The sequence below is a fragment of the Antechinus flavipes genome, chromosome 3 (assembly GCF_016432865.1).
Source record: "Antechinus flavipes isolate AdamAnt ecotype Samford, QLD, Australia chromosome 3, AdamAnt_v2, whole genome shotgun sequence".
NCBI lineage: Eukaryota > Metazoa > Chordata > Mammalia > Dasyuromorphia > Dasyuridae > Antechinus > Antechinus flavipes.
In genome coordinates, this window is record NC_067400.1 from 291042241 (window position 1) to 291067082 (window position 24842).

At 33.7% G+C, this 24842-nt stretch overlaps 1 protein-coding gene across 1 annotated transcript in view; it reads right to left on the reverse strand.

Annotated features, from left to right (window-relative positions):
- Positions 1-24842, reverse strand: part of IMPG2 (interphotoreceptor matrix proteoglycan 2) — a gene marked incomplete at its 5' end in the record, with an annotated part of 81024 nt that overhangs the window by 52617 nt on the left and 3565 nt on the right. Inside the window, 1 exon segment of the mRNA XM_051990600.1 lies at positions 21081-21200. Within this exon segment, the coding sequence (XP_051846560.1) occupies positions 21081-21200 (120 nt within the window).

Below are 24842 nucleotides of genomic sequence, written 5' to 3' on the forward strand. Positions count from 1 at the left end.
AAGCTAGACTGATAAAAAGAAGCTTATTGTAGGCATTGGGAAGTCAGTCTTTGCTATGCATGAATAGAAAGGCTGAATTCCTTAGTGGCAAAGTCCCGACAGAGAGATATAAAGTAAAGGTCCCAACAAAAAGGTATAGTCTCGTTAGGGAAATAGGTGAGGATAAAGAGAGGGTAATGCTGAAAGAGAATATCATTCCAGCAGGCAGAGTTTTGCTGCTATGCCTGGGGTGGCATATTAGCTCCTCTGCAAGGATTAAATTTAAAATTGACTCTTTTATAATAGAAGCCTTTGGCTACAAGCCAGGGGTCTAGTGAAGATTAGTGGGTGGAGTTCGAGCTGGACTCAGAATAGATAATCTTGGAATTGAATGGGCGTTCTCTTTAATTCAATAGGATTGGTATCTCCAGTTTGGAACTCAACCAACCCCATCTAGACAACAGAATGAAGCTATTTGTCCTCGGGAGGAGGTATGATTCAAGAATTGGTCCTTCAAGGAGTTTTAGAGTTTCGGGGCTCCCTCCATCAAATATGTATATTGTTCTTTCATCAATCTGTATCAGATAATACAATTTCCCTCTCCCCAAAACCTCTTTCCCCAAAGAAACAAGGCCAAAAAGAACACTCTATTTTTCACTACCCCAAACAGATTCTGTCTTTTGAAGTTATATATCTCCTACAGGGATCATTTAATACTCATAATCACTCATAAAAGAATAGTTAGAAATGTATTGACTTTGGAACCAAACTTTCTAACATTAATACTTAGCCAAACCAGATTTTATATAGTCTATCTAGGTCTATCCATTTCAAGCAATCAGCAAAGAATCCCCTGGAGCCTTGTATTCATAACTCATTCAGTTTAGACTGCAATTTTATTCTTTATTTCTCTGCTCCTTCTTGTATTCCTTTTTTTCCTAATATGAAACCAAGAAAATTATCCATTTGGTTTGAGTGGAATGTAACTGGGATAAGGAGAAGACATACTAAATCTATGCCACACAGAATCAATCACTTCAAAGAATATAAGGCAAAGCATATAAATTCAGTGCCCTAGAGGAATAAGACTTTTATTCTTCACAAATATCAAGAGCATCCAGTCATCCAATCTACCTTTTCAACTTAAATTTGCATGGTTTATATTTTTTCTCTTCTTCTAAAATAAATTAAAATAATTTGATGGACAGATAGCAAGACTAAAAAGAAGATATGATTTCTAGTCTCATATTTGCCTCTCACATATACAAACTTGGACAAATCACTTACTCTCAAAGCTTTGGTATCTGTGTGTCTAAAAGAATAACATCTGGCCTATTTAGCTCTTCATATTGTCATAAGTAAAAATAATAATATGAAAAGGCTTTGAAAAGTAAAAGTCTAAAATGTTAAATATAAAAAATTAATAAAAATACAGAGCTTATATCTCTGTACTCTACAGAAGAAAAATGAGAATCACCATTAAAACAACAACTCAAACTTTTAGAACATTGAGATCTGTAGAATTATTTCCTCATAATAAAACTCTTTGAGGTGAGAATCTGACAAATAGCCATTCAGCCTTTACTTGAAGACTTTCAATGGCAGGAACTTGATGTCTTTGAAGGCAACTTATTCCACTTTGGGACAGCATTGTTAGTAAACAACAGTTAAAGGTTCCTCTTACACATGACAACCCTATGAATATTTGCTATAAACCATTATAATGTAAGTAATATATTCCCGGTAATAATATAAAATCATTTATATGTAAAATGTATATGCCCATGTAACATATTTGTGCCCACTTAGTTTGTCTCAACATATAGATATATGGTTCATTGAATTCATAAGTAGATATGCCTAGATAAAATCTGTCTCATCCTTCTCTAAGAATATCTGTGATTTCTGCCTTAAAGAGAACAGGAGAATAATGATGGCTGAGCACTTGCTCCTCATTTATCTTCAGACTACATTTAGATCTATTTTTCCTGATTACTAGATATTAGATTACACTCAGCAGTTTAACTCTTTCCCATCAAACGTAAGTTACCCAAAAGACCAAAACAAATAGTGAACAGTAAGTAAACCCATGTATTCAAGCAAAATAATCAAAACAAATTAGGGAAATTCTACAGATTTGAGTGAATGACCTCTTATTAGAAGCAAAATGAGGTATTAACTGAGACACATACACAGAAAGAGACAAAAACAGAGACAGAGCGACAAAGACAGACTTCCAGAATATCTGATCTCACTCAAGGGGTATTTTTCAGTCTCTAGAGAAGCCAAGTTGGAAATCAAGAACATGTTTCAGAACAAGTTTTTCCTAACGTCTTTCTCTCTTTCTTCTCTATACTTTATATTGAACAACATAGAATTCCATCCCTTACACGGGTACTCAGAATCATATTAATATCCTCTATTTGCTTGTGAAATCTATTGCAGAAATTTTTTACTAGATAGATAACATGGAAAATTCCAAAATTTTTATTTATCAATCATTTAACTTAGGAACTTAAAACACTTTTTCTATAGAAACAATATTCTTGTGGTCAAGATAGAAAAATGTGAATTAAAAGATTGTGCAATTAAGCAGAATCAGAAATGGCTAAATACTTAATGCAAAGAGATATTATTGATGGTTACATGTCATCTTAGAAAGACATACAGGATCATAGATTTATAATAGCAAAGGATCACCTAATCAACCTCCTAATTTAATAAAAGAAGAAATTGAAATCTATTAAGTTACATCATTTATCTAAGAACATGGTAGTAAATGGCAATGGCAGAATTCAAGCCCTGGTTCTCTCTGTAAATCCAGTCATCATTCTATATGTGAGCTCTAGGAAAGTACCCAATATATGAATATCTGTACTTGGCTGGTGAATAATTATTGTGATTCTCATGCAGCAGTACAGACACAGTTGAGGTTAGAAAACATGAAATTGTTAATAGGTGACATCCTACAGCAGCATTCAATAGCACGAGTAGGAATAGAAAAGATGGATGACCGGTTTCCCAGCTTTGAGAGTTGGTATAAATTGAACAGTTGATAAAGGATAAGAATTCAAGTTCAAGATTTCTAGAAGCAGAATATAGTGCATATCTGAACTAAATAAGGTCAAATCTAAAAAGACAGGAATGACGTGTCAGAGCAAGAATAACGACTGAGAAAATGAGGAAGAATGGACTAGAGATTAATATATGAGCAAGAAATAGCTTTAAAAGGAGAGGCAGAAAAAAATGGAGATGGGAGTGGTGATCAGAGATCAGAATATCAAGGTTAAAGATCATGGAGGTGACAGAATTCAGAATTATGAGGTAAAAAGTGTGATCCATCCCCATGGTGGCTAGGATAGAGTAGATAAGGAAGTCATAGTAATTGATAAAGTTGATGAACTGAGAAGACAGAGGTATTTAACAGGAAAATAAGCAAATATTGAAATCCTCAAGGAAATGAATAGATTTTGGGACAGAGATAAACATTGCAAGCCAAATACTGAATTCCTTGAGAAAGAAGAGAGAGGAAACTAGAGTATTTCAGATGTTATCAACAAGGATCTGGAAAGGGAGATTAATAAGAATAAAGTGAATTTCAGAGGAAGATAAGTTGTTAGATAATAGTGACAAAGAGAGAGTCAATGTGTCAAGGAAGAGTGAGAGCACACCATTTCTTCCTTCTGGCCTGGTATATCAGGTTTAGTGAGAGAAAGATCTATCAGAATCATAGAGAGGATAGCCAGTATATCTTCTGTAGAAAAAAATCAAGAGTTCTTGAGCACCATTAGATAGAAAAAGAGTATGAGAGAAAAAGATCTAGGGTAATTATTAATAGCATTAATAACTGTTGTTTATATAATCCTAAGGTTTGCAAAGGGCTTCATATGTTGTTTCAGTTGAGTGTCACAACAAAAAATTAAGGTAATGAATAATTATCATTATCTCCATTTTGCAGGTGAGAAAACTGAGGTTAAATGAAATGAAGTGTCCATGGTCACAAAATTAGTAGGTATCAGAGGCAGGGTTTGAGCCCTGATCTTCCAGTCTCTGAAACCATCAGGCAATCTACTAGGACACACTCTCATTTCTAATAATTCAGTCACAGAAGACCCAATAAAAGGAAAGGGTATAGCAGTTTAGGGGCTAAAGAAGAGTAGAGCTAAATAGGATAAGAGATTTTAAAAAGAAATCAGGGAGAGATACAAAAGGAGAGAGATTTTTTATTTCCATATGTCAAATCTGAATCAGGAATTTTAGGAAAGCAGTACAAGAGCAGGCAACAAGATAGCCAATGGTAATGGCAGTAGGGGATTGAACTGATAAAGACTGCCTCTTACTGGACAGGTTACAGCTTGAACACAGCATCATTCTTCTAGCCCTCTCTATGAGAGTTCTTGAGAAGGGCTGATGCTGGATTTATTCCATTAAGGTCAATGACAGAGTCCCATGGAGGGAATATTCTACTCTTGAGAAACACAAGGTTTTTTCACTTTATTGTCTCTTTCTACCAAAATCCCAGTTAGAAACTAGCCTAGGGACAAGGCCAGGGCAACAGTGTTAACATCCTTGGTAACCCTCTATTATCTGGGCCCTTGGATAGTGGAGTTTTTCAGATGGCAATGGCATATAGAAGTATAATATGTGAAGGAAGCCTCCAATTCTAGTCTGTAAAGGGGGAACTGGAAAGTTCAAAGCCAAGTCAAGGTTCTTGATACTGTACTATCTATAGTAGATAGAGTATAAAACTTGGAGTAACAAAGAACTGGGTCCAAATTCTGCCTCACCTATTCATTATAACTATGTGACCATGGGCAAATTGCTTAATCTCTTTGAACTTTAGTTTCCAGGGGATTAAATTTATTGACTTCTTAGATCTCTTTTAGCTCTAAAATTACAATCCTATGACCCAACCCCCAAATAGAGGCCATTCCATGTGCAAAACAGCTGTCTCCTGGTAGTTAGAATTTGATAGATGAGCCATTTGGTTCCTACTGATGAATCTAGCAGAGGACAGAAGTCATCAGCATGAATACACAAAAATAATTCACTTTGACTAATTTATGGACTTTTTCTTTGTACTCATTCCTTAGAAAATTCACATGATAAATCCAAATCCCAGCTTCTGGAAAATTCTATCAATAATACTGGAATGTTGGCTATATATTTTTCTTACACTCCTAATTTTATCTCTCTCTCTCTCTCTCACTCCTAGATGAGACACTAGCATAAAATTCTAAAATTTAATTGATGATGGGTTTTCTGTATATAAATATTCAGAATGTATCCTCTCATCCAGTTAATAATAGCTCACATTTCTATGGTGCTTTATCTGCCTTCCTCAGAATGACTTTGTAACATTTTCAACAGGAGACTCTCTAAAGGCAAAAGAAATTAACATAATATGATCATTCTGTTTTAACCCATTTCTCCACGAATTCAAATAACAAATGCAAATCCCTGGCTCTAAAATGAGTCACTTTCTAGCTATTTGTCTCACTGATCTTATTCACCTGTAGTTAACTCATTCAACAATTGTAGGGAAAACTCTATAAAGAAAGAATCATATCAACTATGATTTTCTTGGTGTTTCAAGGCAATTCCAATAAACTTTGGATGAAAAATGCCATCATCCAGAAAGAAAACTATGGAGACTGAATGTGGATTAAAGCATATTGTTTTTACCTTTTTTTTCTTTCTCATGGTTTTTCCCTTTGGTTCTGATTTTTCTTTCTAACATGACTCGCATGGAAATATGTTAAAAATGAATATACCCATATATCCTATATCAGATTACTTGCTAGTGTGAGAATGAGGGAGGTAAGGAAAGAGGGGAGAAAAAATTTGGAAGTAAAATTCTTTAAAAATGAAAGCTGAATACAATTTTTACATGCAATTAGAAACATTATATACTATTAAAAGTTTTTTTTAAAAGAATGAATCATAGTCACATGGGCAACAAGATGGAGAACTAGACATTTTCTCAGATTCTTTTCAAACTTCTCCAAAACAGACTTACAGCCTTTGCTAATTGGGACAGTAAAGAACATACATATTTCCCAGTACCAAACAGCACATTTTTTTAAAATTACCTATGTACTTGATACAGAGAAATTGGAAACAAATGAAAAACAAAGAAATAATTAATGTATCCACTATAGAGTATAACACAATTTTTTAAAAAGGCAATATGTTCAGGGACCACTAAAAAGATATAGAATCAGCTGGAGGCTTAACAATGAAATCCTAAATAATGAGTAAGGCAAAAAAAAAAAAAAAAGAACCAAAGAAAATATATTTAAAAATTAATAATAATAAAAACAATGTACTAAAATTTCTGGGATGCAAGTACAGCAGTTTTCAGGGAAAAATCATATCCTTAGAAACATATATGAACAAAATAGAAAAGTAGATGTCTATCTTTTAGGGGAATGACCAAACAAATTGTGGTACATGAACTAATGAAATATTACTGTGCTGTAATATTAACATTGAGGAGATATCTAATGAATACAGAGAAGCCTGAAAAAATCTATATGAATTGATGTAGAGAGGAATAAACAAAGCTAAGATAACAAAATACAAAGTAATTACAACAATGTAAATTGTAAAAACAGCTATACATTAGATAATCAAAAATATATATAAAAATTATAAAGATTAAGCAGGACTCAAATGAAGGGACAAAAAAGGAACAGCAAACCCAGTCTTCACGGAGGTGGGAAGTCCACAAATGTTACACATTAAACATAGTCCCAGACATTTTCAATGTATTGATCACTTGGGCTGATTTTTTTCCTCTCTGGGATGGTTTTGAGGAATATTTGGGATAAAATATTTGTGGTAGCTCTTTTTGCATTGGGAAGAAAGTGGAAACTAAGTGGATGCCCATTAGTTGGAGAACGGCTGAATAGGTTATGGTATATGAATGTTATGGAATATTATTGTTCTATAAGAAACGATCAGAAAGATGATTTCAGAGAGGCCTGGAGAGACTTACATGAACTGATGCTAAGTGGAATGAACAGAACCAGGAGATCATTATACAAAGCAACAGTAAGACTATACAATGATCAATTCTGATGGACATGGCTCTCTTCAACATTGAGATGATTGATGCCAGTTAACAATGATCTTGTGATAAAGAGAGCCATCTACAGCCAGAGAGAGGACTGTGGAAATTGAATGTGGATTACAACATAACATTTTTGGTTTTTTTGTTGTTCGCTTGCATTTTCTTACTCATTTTCTTTCTTTTTTGATCTGATTTTTCTTGTGCAGCAAGAGAATTGTATAAATATGTTTACACATATTGGATTTAACATGTATTTTAACATGTATAACATATATTGAATTGCTTGCCATCTAGGAAAGGGGATGGTAAGGAGGGGAAAATCTGAAACACAAGGCTATACAAGGGTCAATGTTGAAAAATTATCTGTGCATGTTTTGAAGATTAAAAGTTTTAAAAATTAAAAAAAAAACTTTTCAATTTTACAATTAAATACTTTTCTAGTAATATTCTTCTTTATTCCTCCTACGGCTGCTTGCCTCACTCCTTCATTCCTCCCTTCCATCCTTTCACTATGGACATTGAAACCACATATTTCTGACAACCTGAGAGGTAAAGATCTTTCTTGGTCAAGGAGAAATTAGGATCTTAAGTTTGTTTTAGAAGGAAAAAGCTTCTGTTTCAGTTACTGAGCTTTGCCTAGGCCCATGCAAACATACAGGGAAAAGAGACAAACCCTATTATCCCTCCTAATGAAGAAAGGAGCTTTTAAAGTTATCTGTTCTGTTAACTTGTTTTTTATTCATTGAACATGTCGAACAGAGTACTTTGGTTCTGCCTCCTGGCTGATCTTCTCTCATGAGATTCCAAGTTCAGTTTCTAACACTCACTTCCTTAAAAATTAGTTTAGGAAGGAGAGAAAAAGAATTGCTTATCTCTCTCCTTTAGTTCCTTCATGATTATTTAACGTGTAATTACATCTGTATAAGAATTACTAATTTAGGGACAGCTCAGGAGTACAGTGGATAGAGCATCTGCCCTGAAGTCAGGAAGACCTGAGTTCAAATCTGGTCTTAGACACTTAACACGTCCTAGCTGTGTGACCATGGGCAAGTCACTTAACCCCAATTGACTCAGCAAATTTTTTTTTAAAAAGAACTAATTTAAATTCTTAGTGTTTTAAATATATAACATATACACACAAATATGCATGTTTATATATACAGACATAAACAAACAATATGTGTGTCTGTGTATGTATGTATAGAAGCAGCCAGATGGCACAGTGCTACAGAGTACTGAGCCTGAAGTTCAAATCCAGCCAATTACTGTGTGCTTTGTGACTCTGGGGAAGTCATTTAATCTTGTCTATCTCAATCTCCTCATCTATATAATGAGCTAAAGAAGGAAATGGCAAACCATCCAGTGTCTCTGCCAAGAAAATCCCAAATGAGGTCACAGAGTTGGACATAATTGAACAATTGAACAGATAACAATAATATCTTATGTGTGTGTGCACAAGTATGCTTGCATATGTATGTATGAGAATACTTGAGAAGCAATATGGCAGAGTGAAGCTGGCCTTGGGGCTAAGCTCCTCTGACATATACTGTCTATGTGTTGCTGGGCAAGTCATAATTTTTCAGGACTTTAGGAAGTTCTCTAAGACTCAGAATTACAAAAAAGGTAACAACTTGCAATGGTAATGTGATTTTCCTTATTCAGTAGTTCCCTATATCAATGAAATCATGGGTCCAACCATTATCTTCTACCCTTACTGTGAATGCATGAGAAGAAAGATTTTAGATATATTTATACATATCTATACATAGAATCATACTGTTATAAATACATCACTTGTCTGACCTCTGGGACGCTGATATTTTATAATGTATTAAAATATGCTGATAGTTATAAGAATTTCTCTTCACAAATCAAATCAGAGAATAAAGCATTTTCAGTCTTTGCTTTGTGAAAATAAGCAAATAAAGGCAGTGTTTGGGGTGGAGATGGGAAGAGAATATGAGTATAAGAGGGATTTCCAGCTGACGCAGGAATGGACGTAAGTGCTCTGAGTCAGGAGGGTGGGCGAGGCCAGGAGATGGTCTAATGACCAGTTTCAGAGAGCACCAGATTTACCCTGGCCAATCTGAAAGCCCTGGAGTTTAATGCCATGTTTCTTTTTCTCTGTTCCCTTCCCAGCCATTATGAATTAGACTCACACCCCAGATCCCCCACACCTCCTGTCATTAGTGATTTGTTGGTGATATAGTGTACAAGAAACATTTCTCTCAGCAGGAGATGAATGTACACTATCCTTGTCTTGATTATAAAGACCAATGAGTCTTGAATTCAGGCTGTTTGTCAAGAATGCTGTAACCACACTCTCTTATGATAGCATCAAACTAGGTGGGGCAACTGTCTGCTTAGCTGCTCCAACTAGGCTTATGGGGAAAGCTGACCATATGGAGATTTAGAAGCTTGGACCTGCAATCTGCCAACAAACAAGCTGGAATCAAGCTGGAATCACTCAAAAAAATTTATTAGACGTGACTGACTCTCTCTCTCTCTCTCTCTCTCTCTCTCTCTCTCTCTCTCTCCTCTGTGTGTGGGTGTCTGTCTCTGTCTTAATCCTTCTCTGATCCAAACACTGCACTCACTTTCCTCCTTTTAAAATCTTGACCCTATAGATGACCAGTCCAAGTCTTGACAAATTCCAACTTCAGTTTAATTCCAATATTGGTTCTAGAAAGGGAATATCAATCTACTCCCCAGTATCCCCACTCACTATGTCTATAATTTTACAACTTTCCCCAATAACCACTATGTGATATCTTTTGTCTCCCCTTTTTGTAATACAATGTTTTTGAGAACTAGCATTGATCTTGGTTTAGTATTTTTATACTCAGCCTTTAGAACAGTGCTTGACACATAGTAAGCCTAGAGTACATAGACTTATAGCTCTTTGTATTTTGATGACTTTTTATTCAATAGCAGTTGGAGGCTAGAAAGCACTCCATCAATTTAACTTCAGAGACTCCCTAGCTTTCTTTAATTTTCAGTTGAAGTTCTTATAGGAAATCTATCCTGATTATACCCACCCAACCATCATTAGTATATGTTTTCTATTTAGTGTTCTATGTTTCCCAGGTGATAAACAGAAAGTTCTTAAAGGAAGATATCCAACCTACTAACAGCCACATTGGAGCCAAAAATGCCCCAAATCACTGATAATTAGATAAATAAAAATTAAAGCAACACTAAAATTCTGTCTCATTCCCACCAGATCAACAAGGATAACTAAATAAGGAAAATACAAATTTTTAAAAGATTGTAAAAAAAAAAAAGTACATTAATGCACTGTTGGCAAAGCTAGTCTAGCCATTCTGAAAAGCAAATTGGGAGTGTAACCACTACTGGGCCTATATCCCAAAGAGATCAGACAAGGAAGAAAAGGACACATAGGCACGAAAATATTCATAACTTTTTTTCTAGGGGCAAAGAATTGGAAACTGAAAAGATATCCTTTAATTGGGTAGTTGCTGAACAAATGACAGTATATGAATGTAATACAATAGCGTTTGCTATAAAAAATTAACAGAATGACCAGTTTCAGAGAAACCTGGAAAGATTTGTAGGAGCTGATGGCAAGTAAAGTAAGCAAAAGCAGGAGAACAATTTATAGAATAACAATATTTGAGAGACTTAAGAACTCTGATCAATACAATGATCAGCCAAGATTCCAGAGGACAGATCATGAAATAATATTAATAATCTTCTAACAGAAAAGCAATAGACTTAAAATAGAATAAGGCACAAATTTTTGGACATGGACAATGTAGAAATTTGCTTTGCTTGACTATGCATAAATTTGTTATATAGGTTTAGTTTTTCTTTAAATGGGTAGGTATCAAAGAAAAAAAAACAAATACTTATTAATTGAAAAATAAAATGAAAAAAAATCTATATACAGGATATACTTAATCATGTACAAGTTCCCAGTAGATAGGGACTTTTAAATTTTTATTTCTATACCCACAACTGAAAGCACAGTGTCATGGAACAGAGTAGTTGCTTAATAAATATTTATTGCTGAGATGTTGACTACACCTTCAAAATTTAGTCCTGGTTTTACCACCCTGCTTTTGGACCTAAAAGTACTACTTTATGCCACAAAAACTAATCATTTACTTATTTTCTCCAGGGTAATAACCAAGTCTGTGGCTTGTTAAAGACAGACAGTAAACAAAATCAGTGCCTGCTAAAAATTGAAAAGGGAGGTGGCTGCAAATGAAGGAAAAATCAAGACACTTACCTACATGACCAGTCACTGCAGGACCTGGCAAGAAAGTGAAAAGGCAACAATTAACCTTGAGAATTCATACTGAGACATTACACTTTTTTCCTACCTAAAATGAACTCAAAGAAAAGCAGACACTTACCTATTTGCTGTTTCCTTTGTGTAAGCCAGTTTCTAGGGAAAACATGGGGGGAAAAAATAAGTTGTGAAAATACTTAAGGGGTATTAATTAATAATCAATTCTATTGCCTGAGACAAGTTCTTCTTAATGATGCAACATGTATGTCATTATCCATTCAGACTTGACTGATTGAACAGATGGCTAGACATTGTACTGAGGCCATTAGCATATCCCATTCCTACTAATAAAACTGTTTCATTAACCCAAACCCAAATCCTCACCTTACAAGATGATCTCCAGACATGTGCCATTTGTCAAGAGGGGAATTAAATGACTAACCAATTCTGTTCACTTTATATCTGCTTCTGAGGGAAAAATAAAATCTCCCAAAAAGTATTTCTGTGTGCACATTGCTTTGTGAACCCTCTTGTACTAGGTTGCAAACCTGTCCCATTCACTACGTAGTATAGTGCCTTGAAAGCAATTTTCAATAAATCAGTCAATTAGTTTCTTTATGACTTCATGGACTATATACAGCACACCAATGGGGTCCATAGTTTTCTTGGTAAAAATACTGGAGTACTTTGTAATTTCCTTCTCCAGTGGATTAAAACAAACAGGTTAAATGATTTGCCCAAAATCACACAGCTATTATCTGAAGCCAGATTTAATATCATGTCTTTCTGGCTCAAGACTAGATCCAGCACTCTATTTACTGAGTTATCTAACTACCTCCTAATTCAACAGAATGAATTAATATCTTCAACCTCCATTTCCCTTTTTTTTTTTCTTATGCACTTAGCATTGGGATGTCAACTTTCTGTAGCACAACTTGTTCTCGATGATTCACCTTTGTAGAATCACAACTTATAGAGCTAGACAACCTCCATTAGATACCATATAGTTATTTTGTCCACGATAGCCTTTAAATATGTCTATTTTACTGCATTCATCCTACACACTTTATGTTTAATAGTTTTTAGGATACTGTAAGCACTCACTTTTTAAAAAATTTGCTTAATTTTAATCATTTAAACTAGTTTGACTATTGGTTTTAGAGATGGCATCAAATAGTGAAGAGAATATTTGGTCTGACTCTCAGCTTGGACATGTGCTAGCTGTATGACTTTGTATTTGTATCCAGCCTGTTTTTCTTTATTTTTAAAATTCTCTCAGAAGATTGTTTCAGAAACATCCCCTCTCCTCTCCTCTCTTCCCTTAAATTAGATTAGCCTCGGTTTCTTCTATTGTAAAGTGAGAATAATGAAGACAAATGCCCAAACTATTTTAGAATGTTATGAGGGAAATACTTAATAAATCTTACAGTACTATAAATATTACTATTATTATACAGTTTACAATGTTGTTATAACCAAAGAGATTTGTAAATCATAAAGCCTTATGTAAAGGGATTATTGTTGTTGATGATATTTAGACAAATTGGTTTGATTAGGTTTTCATAGACTACATTCTTATAATATTTGATTATAGGTTATGATATCTTATTTTGCTTATATCCCAAACGTTTAAAGTAAATTCAACAAATACCTATCAAGTGCCTACTATATGAGTCAAAGCTATATAATAAAAGTTCAAGAAAATGAAATGAAAGCAATCTAAGTAATCTACTTCTTATTCAATTGAGATACAATCTGGTGGAATCTATTATTTAATGGAAGAAAGACTTTAACTTCAAATTTCTGGAGGAGACACTTGGAGTATTCTTAGCCTATCCCAGTTAGATGTACCAAATGTAATATACTAAACACTTTCAGTTCATTATAAATGGATTTGTAAACTTGTTTCTTATAAACAAAGGCATACTTTATAAGGGTCAGCCTTGATAGCATAAGGACTGACTTAAAATTTTGTCATCTTTGTCATACAGGCATAGATCCTTAACCTAGGGTCTAGAGAACCCCATAGGTTCCACAGATAGATTTCAAGGGGTTCATGAACTTTTAAAAATTGCTTTGATAATAAGGCAATATAATTGATTTCTTTTGTAATATGATATATTTTATTTTATGCATTTAAGAATATTATTTTGGGAAATGATTTCTAGATTTCACCATATTGACAAAAAAGCTCATGATACAAAAAAAGTTAAGAACCTCGATGTTTGTAGATGTATATAAGGTAGAATGTTTAAATGAGTACTCTGGAAGCCATAATGAGGGATAAATATATTTAGAGAAAAATATCTCTCAGAAATTAACAATATTGATTACACTATAAACGTATCTATTCCTGAAATATAAAATGTCTACCTTGAGATGCCTTCATTTTATGAAATAGCTAAATACTAAAGAGCTAAATAAATCAATGCATCCAAGTAAATAAACCATTCCAGTATCTTTGCCAAGAAAACCTCAAATGGAGTCACAAAGATTCAGACAAGACTAAAATGAATGAACAACTAAAAATAAATAAAAGATCATTTGAAGAGAGACAAAGCATTGAAAACTAAGAAGATTTCATAGGGATTCTAGGAGGAAGTGATAAGGATGAAGTACATTCCTGGTTCAGGAAACAATTAGTAATTCACTTTGACCAGAATATAGTATACATGATGGGCAATGATATGAAGTAAACTTAGAAAGATAGATTGGATCCAGGTCATGGAAGCTCTAAAATGGCAAATTGAGGGATTACTTTATCCTAAAAACAATAGGGAACCACCAATGGCTTTTGATCTACATTGATTTAGGAAAATTATTTTGACACTGCATGTAATATCTGGATTGTAGAGAAGACAAACAAGATTCAGACCACTAGAAGGTGATTACAATAATACAGGAGTGAGTTAAATAGTAACTGTGTAAATGGAGAAAAGGGATATAAGAAAAGGAACTACTTAACATGGTAGAAGTGGCAATGTCAACTAAGTCCTTATTGGAGGGAGAGAAAGGGGGGAAAAGTTAAGGAACTCTTATCAGGAACCTGATGTTTGGAAAAGCTGTTTTCAGGGGAAGGTCAAGTTCTACTTTGAATATGTTGAACTTGAAATGCCAATGAAATATACAAGTGAAGATAGAGAACAAATAGTTGTAGACCTAAACTTCATAGAATTAAATTCAAAATATTTGAGCTAGAAGAGACCAGAGAAAATTAAATGTATTATTATTATATCAATATTCTGTATAGGATAGACAGAAATATAAATTATAGCTTACATATTCTGGAACCTAATCTTCTAATTATATGAACTTTCCAGTGTTTCACACCAAGGAACAACAATAGTTAATTAATAAATATTTACTGAAAATTAATGAGGCTGACAGTGTAAAAGATGTTGATGAAACCCAAAATATCTTCATTTCTGCACTTGGTGCTTGTGGAACAGTTAATGTATAAAACGAAAACTTTTGATACCCTAATCTTCCAAACTTGTATATACACTTTAAATTATGTAAATGTTCTTTGTTTTGTTGTAAAAATAACCAAAACTAATTTGCAAAATGGCCTGCAAAATGATCCTCAGCATTTAAAACTTAAATCTACTCATTTTATCATTGCCAGTCTGCCCTCCTTTTATTAAACACAAAATTAAGTGGAGATAAGCATAGTTTAGATCTGTCATTTTATTGACATAAAGTAATGATCTCCAATAATTGTGCAGCAATATCAGTTAAAAAAAAAGTTTGAGTGTGTACTCCCAAAGCTTATATATTTATGTACAAATTATATATATAATACATGTAATGTAAGAGTTAGGAATCAAAAAGTATTATTATTACTATTATTATTATAGCAATTACATAATAGTTTAAAGTTGAGAAAATGCTTTACATATGTTATTTTTATCCTCACAATAATCCTATAAAGTAGGTGCCATTATTACCCCCATCTTATACATGAATAAGAGATGTCCAATAATTTGCCCCGAATCATACAACTAGTAAATATATGAAATAGAACTTAATCTCAGGTCTTCCTGTTTCTAAATAAAATGCTTTATCTCCTTAAAGCTTAGGTTCTTTACATAATACTACTGTACTATATCACATACCATTATAAGACAGAAACAAAAACAGACATCTTTTTTAAAAAGACATCTTCAAAGAATGGGATAAAAATGAAATAAATATTCTTATTGATTATTAAAAGAAAAACATTTTGATCTCACTAAAATATTAGTCATAATAATTAGACACTATTCTTCATAATATTTTAGTAAGAATACTAAAGTGATTAAATACCCAAGATGTTCTCCTTCCTTGTTCAATGAGTGCAATGCCTGATTCAACAATTTTTTGTTCTTCCCAATTTGTTGCCCTCACACTAGGAGACTTCCACATACACACTCTGGCAGACACCTAAACAACTCAGTTTAATATCCACATTTCCTCTTGATTTTGCATTCATCTAACAGTGTTTCATTTTCATTAAGTCTGAAATTCCATTATCTGATTATAATCTTTTTATTATTCTATTCTCCCCTCTTCTTTATGAACTCTATAATTCTGTTTTTCATCCTCACTGTTACTGATCTCTAATTCCTCCATTCCTTAGCTTTTTTTTTTCCCTTGATTCATCATCTGTGTTACAGTCTTCCTCCCTTCTCTGCCTTAACTTCTTGGTGAACCTGAGCTCCTCACTATACTCCCTCTCATCATGCCTTCCTGAGTGTCATCCTTATATCATTCTAGCCATTTGCTATATTCACTTCAATTCATATTTTGCTGAATGAAATGAGAGAAAATCATGAAACCATGCTGAGAAAGGTGCTGACTGGAACCATTACAAAATTATATTATATAACCTCAACCAGACTCTCATTGTGGCGAGATAATTCTTTCAGACCTTCTTAATGTACTCATTATTGCACTCACCATCAGTTTTTCAAAACCTTTTCATCCCTCCCCCCAAACCTTCTATGGCTCTCTTCCCTCACCTTAGCTGAGAACCTTGCCTCATATTTCATTGGGAAAAAAAAAAAGGGAAACTTTTCACTTGACTACCTCCTCCTCTGACCTTCTCATTTCATATAATTCAGGTGCCATGCTTCCCCTTCTATCTTCTCCTCTGATCCCATTTCAAATAAAGATGTAGTTGTTCTTGTTAAGGCAAATCCCCTTAAATGCCCAAGTGATGCTATACCATCCCATTTTCTCTAACCGATTGGCTCCTCCCTCTTTATCATTCTCTTACTAATCTTCAATCACTCTCAATCTACTGTTTGCTTCTCTGAGTCTACAAATACTCATGTCATCTCCATTTTTAAAAAACAAAGTGATTTGATCCAACCATTCCTTGCTAGCCGTCCTCCTATTTCTCTCCTTTTAATGGCTAAACTCCATGAGAAAGATGTCTGTAATTAGGGCCTCTATTATTTCCTCTCCTCTCACTTCTTAACTCTCTGCATTAGGGCTTCCACACCTCATCATTCAAGTGAAACTATTCTCTTGAAAGTTAACTGTGATCTCTGAACTATCAAATTTTATGGCCTTTTCTCACTCTTCATCCTTATTAATTAACCTTGCTTCTGCCTTTGACACTGATGAGCATCCTCTTCACAGAGATAGGCTTTCCTCTCTAGGTTTTTGGGATTCTGCTCTATCCTGGTTTTTAGCCTATTTGATTACTCCTTTTCATTTCCCTTTGCTGGATTTTCAACTATATCACATGGCTCAGTCTGAGGCCAGTTTTGAATTCAAGTCTTCTTGACCCCAAGCCCAGAATTCTGTCACTTAGAGTGAAGAATATTCCCAATGGAGAGCCGTGACCATAAGAACTAAAGAGAGTAATCCTAGCTTACTGAATGGATTCCCTTGAGAGTATTTTTAAAGAGTTTCAAAAATGAAAGGGTAAAAACAGTTTGGGATCTGTATCACTGGAATAAATACTAACCCCCATGATGCTACAGATCCATTAAAATATGATCAAATACAGAGGAAGATAGTTACTCGGTTGTCACATAAAGAAAGCAACTAATTATATTAACATTCATTTACTTAAGACTTTCACTATTAGAGATATGTAATTGCATGATATACTTCATGCTTATAACTGAATGCCAAAAATATAATTAGTATTGAATTATGGCATCATCATCATAAAAATAATAACAAAAACATTTTGCTTTAGCAGTTCAGACTTACAGATCAATGTTTTATCAATAGAAAGCTTATCAATAAAAACAGTGTAACATATCACTGTAGGTTGTTAAAATTTGACATCCTCTCTATGCCTAGCCACTTGGTGGCTAGAATCTTATTCTCAAAGATTACATATCACTACACTATAAATATAGAGCTCAAAATATCCTGAAGAACTCAACCAATAAACTGTTCTCTAACCAGGCCGTTATCACAGAGGAAACCATTACCCACAAATATCTAAACATAAGATTAATTCTCAAATACTTGAAAGGGATGCTTTTAATTGATATCACCATATCTTATATTCATGATCTCCAATCTACATAGAACAAAAAGCTTTCAAAATATAGTAATCTAGTAAAGGAAATCAAAATCACATTGGACGAGGATATTCCTATCTGACAGTAGAATTGTTCCAAGGATGCTTACAGCATGCCATAGCAGGATGAGTTTTTAATCCTAAAACTTTAATTCTTCAACAAAATAAAAATCATCTGTTATCCATGTGTGCAATAGTCCATAGAGCATTCAACATAAAATGATCTTATAGCGTAGCAACTTGAGCCAGAACCATTTCTATTTGAATTGCATTCTCCCCCAAAATGAGAAAAATGAAATTAAAAATCTATCAAATAAAACTCCATCAAAGTCTAACTCACTATCCATGCTATTGGGGGAGGAGGGGCGGGAAAGAAATTAAGGGAGATGAAAAAGAAATAACAAAGTAGTAAAAAGCCACTTAGAGTAGAGACATCACATGTCAAAATAGTACTTATTAAACTCCAGCAGGAATCCTGAAACTCCAGCTAAATGGGCCCTGTTGGTACTAATGATTAGATTAGCATCCAGTTAGTGGGACCCTGTGAGGCAAAGAAATAGATAGATAGTGATAACATAAGGTTATAGACTGGCCCTACTTGACATTGTCATGATTGTTAACTTAACATAGAGGATGAAAGAGTGTGGGCACTTATTTATGTGCTAGTAACACTCTTAATCAACCACAAAAACATTCTATTCACCTATTCAAGAGTCAAGCAGAGTGTTAAATATAAAATAATAATAGGTTTGCAGCTTGTCCACAGACTTTCTATTTGAACCTAATTATAAAAAGATTAACAATGAGATGATGGTAATAAAAGTTCATATTTATATAGTGCTTTTTGGTATATGAAAATTATACCATTACTTGGTATATGAAAATTAATGTCTCATGAGAAATAGTTGTGATAATCTGACTAAGCTAATTCCCATGTTACCAATGATTTGTTACTTGTATATTTTATTTATTTTTGAGCTAAGATTTCTCCAGTGAAATCAATGTTTTCCTTATGCATTCTTCATAAATTTGTACTTCTGTTTTCAATGATCTCTTAGTGTGAAATGTTCAGTACAATCTAAGATACACTGCTGCCAAAGCTAGAAAAACCTTCTGTGTTTACAAGACTATTGACATATATGTAAAAGGAGCATATGGTCCTGAGAAAAGAAGCTCTATTTAGGGAGAGAAAACCCCAGAAGTCTTACTAACACAGTAGCTTTTATGTAGTAAATATTTGACACATATTTATAGAACTGAATATTGAGGAAGAAGTAGCAATCTGAAAAAAATATTTTTAGAGGGAGGTCTACTCACACTAAACATTCCCTCCTACTCTTCTAATTTATCAACTCTATTCCGATCTTATTTCCCTTTCTATTTAATCTTGACCATTTCAATAATGACCTTTTCTCTACATCTGAACCTAATCTCTCCTTGACCTTACCTTATTTCTGGATAATTCACTCCCAAGCCTGAGTATCTACTGCCGTTTATCTCCTCTATTCCTATTTCCATGAAATATAAATGCTTTTATAGAATGACATGAAGCCCTGTTGATTGGATCCACTACCAATTTATGCTATCAATTTTGTCCCTATATTGTCACCCTGAGTTTTGCATAGGAGTTGAGGGTTCCTCTCTTTTTCAGGGACACACTGAAATCAGGCCCTATTATTCATAGGGGTAATCCAGAAATGGTACATGTGCCAAACTGAGCCCTATTTAGTGAGTTTCCTCTATGTTATAGGAGCTGATATATGCAGTGATGAAGACTTTAAGCTTCTTGTCTTCTCTTATTAGGAAAAAGTCCATTTGGCTATTATCAGGTATAACCAAGTCCTAAACTACCCTGTCTGTATAGAGTGATGTAAGGATGGAACTTTTTATTAGCCTCTATTGTCTATCTCTCCAATCTCTAGATATCTTTAGACAAACTTTGAGATATTGTAGCACATCTTTAGACAGGTTTGGGACCTGCTCTGCCAGGTGCATTGTTCTCCCAATGCTATTTAATATCTCCCACTCCTGGTGCCTATTTTAACTCCTCATTTTATCTGTAACCTCTTGTAAATGAAAGTCTTTTTTGGCACAGAGAATGGCCATTGTGAATTTGTCATATGTTTATCTCAAATTAGGAATTGCTACTCTGACCTCATCATGCAGCAAAGAACAATTAATATATTCATTAATCAACTCCTAATTTGAAATAAAATAAACTGTTCCTATAATTTAATAAAAATAAATAAATTCACAAGCAAGCAAACAAAACAGGCCAGTGATTTTGTAGATATGAGGAATTCCCAGTGTAGAAACTCCCTGTGACAATGCAGATCAGCACTTACTAGTGCTGATAATAATCTTGAAAATAATCTTTTAAAGTTGCTAAGAGTGGTAAGAAGTTAAATAACTTGTTTAGGACTTCACATCCCGATCTGCCTGTCTCTATATATAGACAAAAGTCTATATGGACTTTTTAAATTTCACAAGTCTTAACTGTTACTATAGAGTCAAATTTAGTCATTTGGTAAAACCTTTGATGAAGCAAGAATGACTTAGGAACAGCTGAGTGGCTCAGTACTGAGGCTAGAGTCAAGAAGATCTGATTTCAAATCCAGCCTTTGATACTTCCTAGCTGTGTGACTCTGGGCAAGTCACTTCAATTCTGCCTCAGTTTCCTCATCTATGAAGTAGGGATAATAATGGTTGCTATGAAGATCAAATAAGAACACTGTAAGTTTTCTTGAAAATTGCTTGACAAAGTTCCTGGAACACAGTAGTTGTTATATAAATGCTTATCCCTTCCTTCCCAATAAAGCTAGTTAAATTCTGCTGCTATTATTTAGTCCTGTCCAATTCTTCATGACCTCATGGACAACAATATTATCCATAAGGTTTTTTCATCAAGGATATTTGAGTAATTTGTCATTTCCTTCTCTAGTGGAGAACAGGGTTCTCCAAACAGGGTTAAGTTACTGCCCAAGATCACACAGCTATTAAGTATTTGAGGTTGGATTTTACTCAGGTCTTCCTGACACCAGGCCAAGTGTTCTATCCACTGAGCCACCTAGCTACCTAGCTAAATGCACAATGAGCTTTTAGAATCAATGAATAAAAAAAGCAAAATTACAAGAATTCTGGCTGTATTTAAATGCTTCCAAATTTGTTCAGAAATTTCCTCTTTTCCTCCAGACCTACCTTTACAATTAGGCTCTGGTGTTCTTCAGACTGACTAAAGTTTGTACCCATTTCAAATATACTTATAGTTCCGTCCTCACAGAGATTCATCCAGTGTCGATACTCCTCATGACGGGGCAGACGGTCCCAAAAGGTCTTGAAGACTTCCCAGACAGCTTCCTGACACACTGGAAAATGGCCAAAGTTAATATGATGACAAGCTGAAGGATAATAGTTTTCTTTGAGGGATCATGAGATTGCCTTGCTTTTACCTTGAGAGACCATTCCTAAAATTTCATTAATAAGAAATAGAATTATCCATCTATGGCCTCTACCTTCTCAGATTGCCTTTATATATATATATATATATATGATATATACTTTGTATAAACTTTGATGTTTTTATTTTATCTCCACATCCTCCCTGGCCCCCACTCCAACCCCACCCCTCATTTTGAGAACAGTGTATCCTCAAACCTCAGCACATCCTAAGTACTGAATACATGCTTGATAGTTTGTTGCCTGGCTGAATGATCTTCATTTTATTTGCTAAAGACCTTTTAGTTTAGGTATTTGTATTAAGCTTGTACTCTAGATCATTCTCCTCCATCCAAAAATGTATTGACTGGATCTTTTTTTCATTATTATTCTCGATAGTATTTTATTTTCCCATAAACATCTACAGATAGTTTTCAACATTCACTTCTGTAAGATTTTGTGTTGCAAATTTTCTCTTCCTCCCTCCCAAGACAGCAAGCAATTCAATGTAGGTTAAACATGTACAATTCTTCTAAATTGACCTGTGCCCTAATGAGCAGAATTTTTCTTTCATTTCTCAAAAATTAATGTCTTTATCTATATTTTAATGGTAGTACAAGTCTTTAAAATGCTGTACTTTCCCAATGTACTGAAACCATCTTAATAAAAAATTTATTTTTCACAGGGCTCGGCTCGGCAGGGTGCTAAGTTAAATTAAGCTGTTGCTTAACTTCACCTATTAGCATGAGTTAACTTTACCTAGTGAGCAGCAATGTTTACTGGAAGATAGCCATGCTTTTAAATTTTTTTTGATGGAAAAGTGTTAAAATATTATTTCTTCTACTTATACCATTTTCTCACAATTATATTGCAGAAGCCCCTCCCCAAATTTGTAACTTATACCTCATGATTAAAGAAACCTATTCAAAAGATTAAAATTATTTTATATCATCTAAAAGACTTAATACACACTGCTAGAAGCCCAATAGAAAGAAAAAATCAAGATGGAGTACGGCAGAATTACTCTTCTTTTAATATATAAAAAGTAGCATTTGGATTTTATAAGGAAAAGCATTCCTGTATATAAATCAAAAGTATTTTATTTTATTTAAACTTGCTAGGTTTTTACAAGGTTAAATTCTAAAAAAAGATAAAGTACAATCTTCTGTCTGATCTACATGGTGTGTTTCTGTATACTCTTGGCATTCCATAACTAGTACTCAAACCTCAGTAGATTGTGAGAAATATCAAAAATATATTGAACAGAATTTGAAGAACCATGTAAAATCATAAAATGTTAATTTTAGAGGTGGTCTTGATATAATATAGTGCAATCCCTGAGTTTTACAGCTTGCTAGGGGGTGTAATGAGGCCATTTTCGAAGAATGCAGGGAATACAAATCAGAGTCTTAAGGGATCATTTGGAAAAATAATGAAAGCCATCTGATTGAGATTACATATACCAACAGTTAGCCATCAAAATTCATCCTGGAACCTATTTTTTTTGTTCTACACAACTATGCATGCAGTATGAATGTGTATACACACAGACATATGTACACATAATCATAATTATCATGGGAAAGTAGACAAAGAGCTGATGCAAATATTTATTTTTTATGTTTCCATTTCACATGATTAGTAAAGGAAAGGTCAGAATCCAGCAGGCTCAATTAGGAGAAAAGGCAAGTGTTGTTATAGAATAGTTCAAAGCTCATCTTTCTGTTTTTTATCTCCAAAAACAAAACCAAACTATTTACCTCAATTTCCTCATCTATAAAATGAACTAGAGAAGGAAACAGGAAACCACTCCAATATCTTTGCCAAGAAAACTCCAAATGGGTTCATGAAGAAAACAACTGAATAAGTCGTTTAACACTAAGCAAATCAATTAATCTGTATCTGCTACAGTGTTTTCATTTGTAACCTGAGAATAGCTTCTACCTCCCAGAGTTGCAGTGATGATGAAATGAGATATTGATAAAAACCATCACAAATTTCAAAGCACTACAATACTAGCTATTGCTGTTGTTGTATCACATTATCCTGACTTTTCATAAGATAGCTGAGTGATTGCTAAGGAATGGAACATTTCTGTAATTTTTTCCAGGGTGAGGAGGTAGAAAGGAAGATTTAGAAAACAAGAAAGGGAGATGTAGTGGAACAGCAGGAGAGGGCCCCAGATGCTCGAGATCAGTACAATGACATTGGATACATAAGAGATAGACAGAAAAAGTATTGATCATAACTAAAGGATACGTGTACTGCAAAGAGCCATTTAGGGCAAATATCACCTAATTCACTAGAATGGACCATTTTACAGAATCCTACAAAATTAATCTATATTCCATTCTTTTTTTTTAATTACAGCTTTTTATTTACACATTATATGCATGGGTAATTTTACAGCATTGACAACTGCCAAACCTTTTGTTCCAATTTTTCCCCTCCTTCCCCCCATCCCCTTCCCCAGATGGCAGGTTGACCATATATTTCATTCTTATGAATTATATATTTATGTTTGTAAAGCAATCTGCATGAAACTTTATTTTCCTGGGGTGATTTCTTCTTACAAAAATGATACAATTATTTTTTTAAAAACATCTTTTAGGAATGGTAAGGCTAACATAAATAGACTAGTGCTGGAAATCAATGGGGGATAGGAACACCTCCTAGTCATTTGCTGAAGTAGGAAAAGCTGGGATTTAATCCAGATTTAATCTCATTTGCAGCTTAGATTATGTATCATGTCCAGTAACCAGAAGTCCAATGTCATGTAAGATCTATTTAAGAACATGAGTGTCTAAATTTTTCTTTTTCTACTATAATTTTACAGTAACCTATTATCAGCTGAAGTTAAGCCTGCACTTTCACAAAGCAGGATTATTTGTAGTAAAAAACAAAATTGTAGTTTTTAATGGAAACTGAAGTCCACATTACAAATGTAATAAATAATAAAAATCAGAACACTAATCACCATTACTGTTAAACATATATAAACTCCTTAACTATTTAGTCATCTTGCAAACTCTTATGTTAACATACCTCTAGAGCAGGATAATTTTCAAAAACCTACCTATAACAAACAAGTATTCTGCATAACAAGTATGTATGAAAGAAAAAATAATAATAAAACAGACCTTTTTAAGTAATTTTGATGGTTTTTTAAAAAGTCTAGAATAAAGCTTAATAGAGACCTCAGGCCAGCTTTATTCACAATACAACCAAATCTCATCTTTTAATGTAGAGCTCTTTACTGACAAACAACTCTAGATGATGTTATGTGGCCATAGGAAATCATTTAATCTCTGTCTCAGTTTTCTCAACTATAAAATAGAAATAAATAATGACACCTGCCACCAAGGGTTGATCTGAAGATCAATGAGATAATAATTATAAAGCACTTAGTACAGTGCCTGGCACATAGCAAATGGTATATAAAAGTCAGTTTGATTGTTAATAATTATTAATGAGCATTATTAAGTAATATTAATAATTAATATCAATATATTATACTTAATGTTAATAAATATTATAATTATTAATAATAATCATAATAAAAACAAAATAGT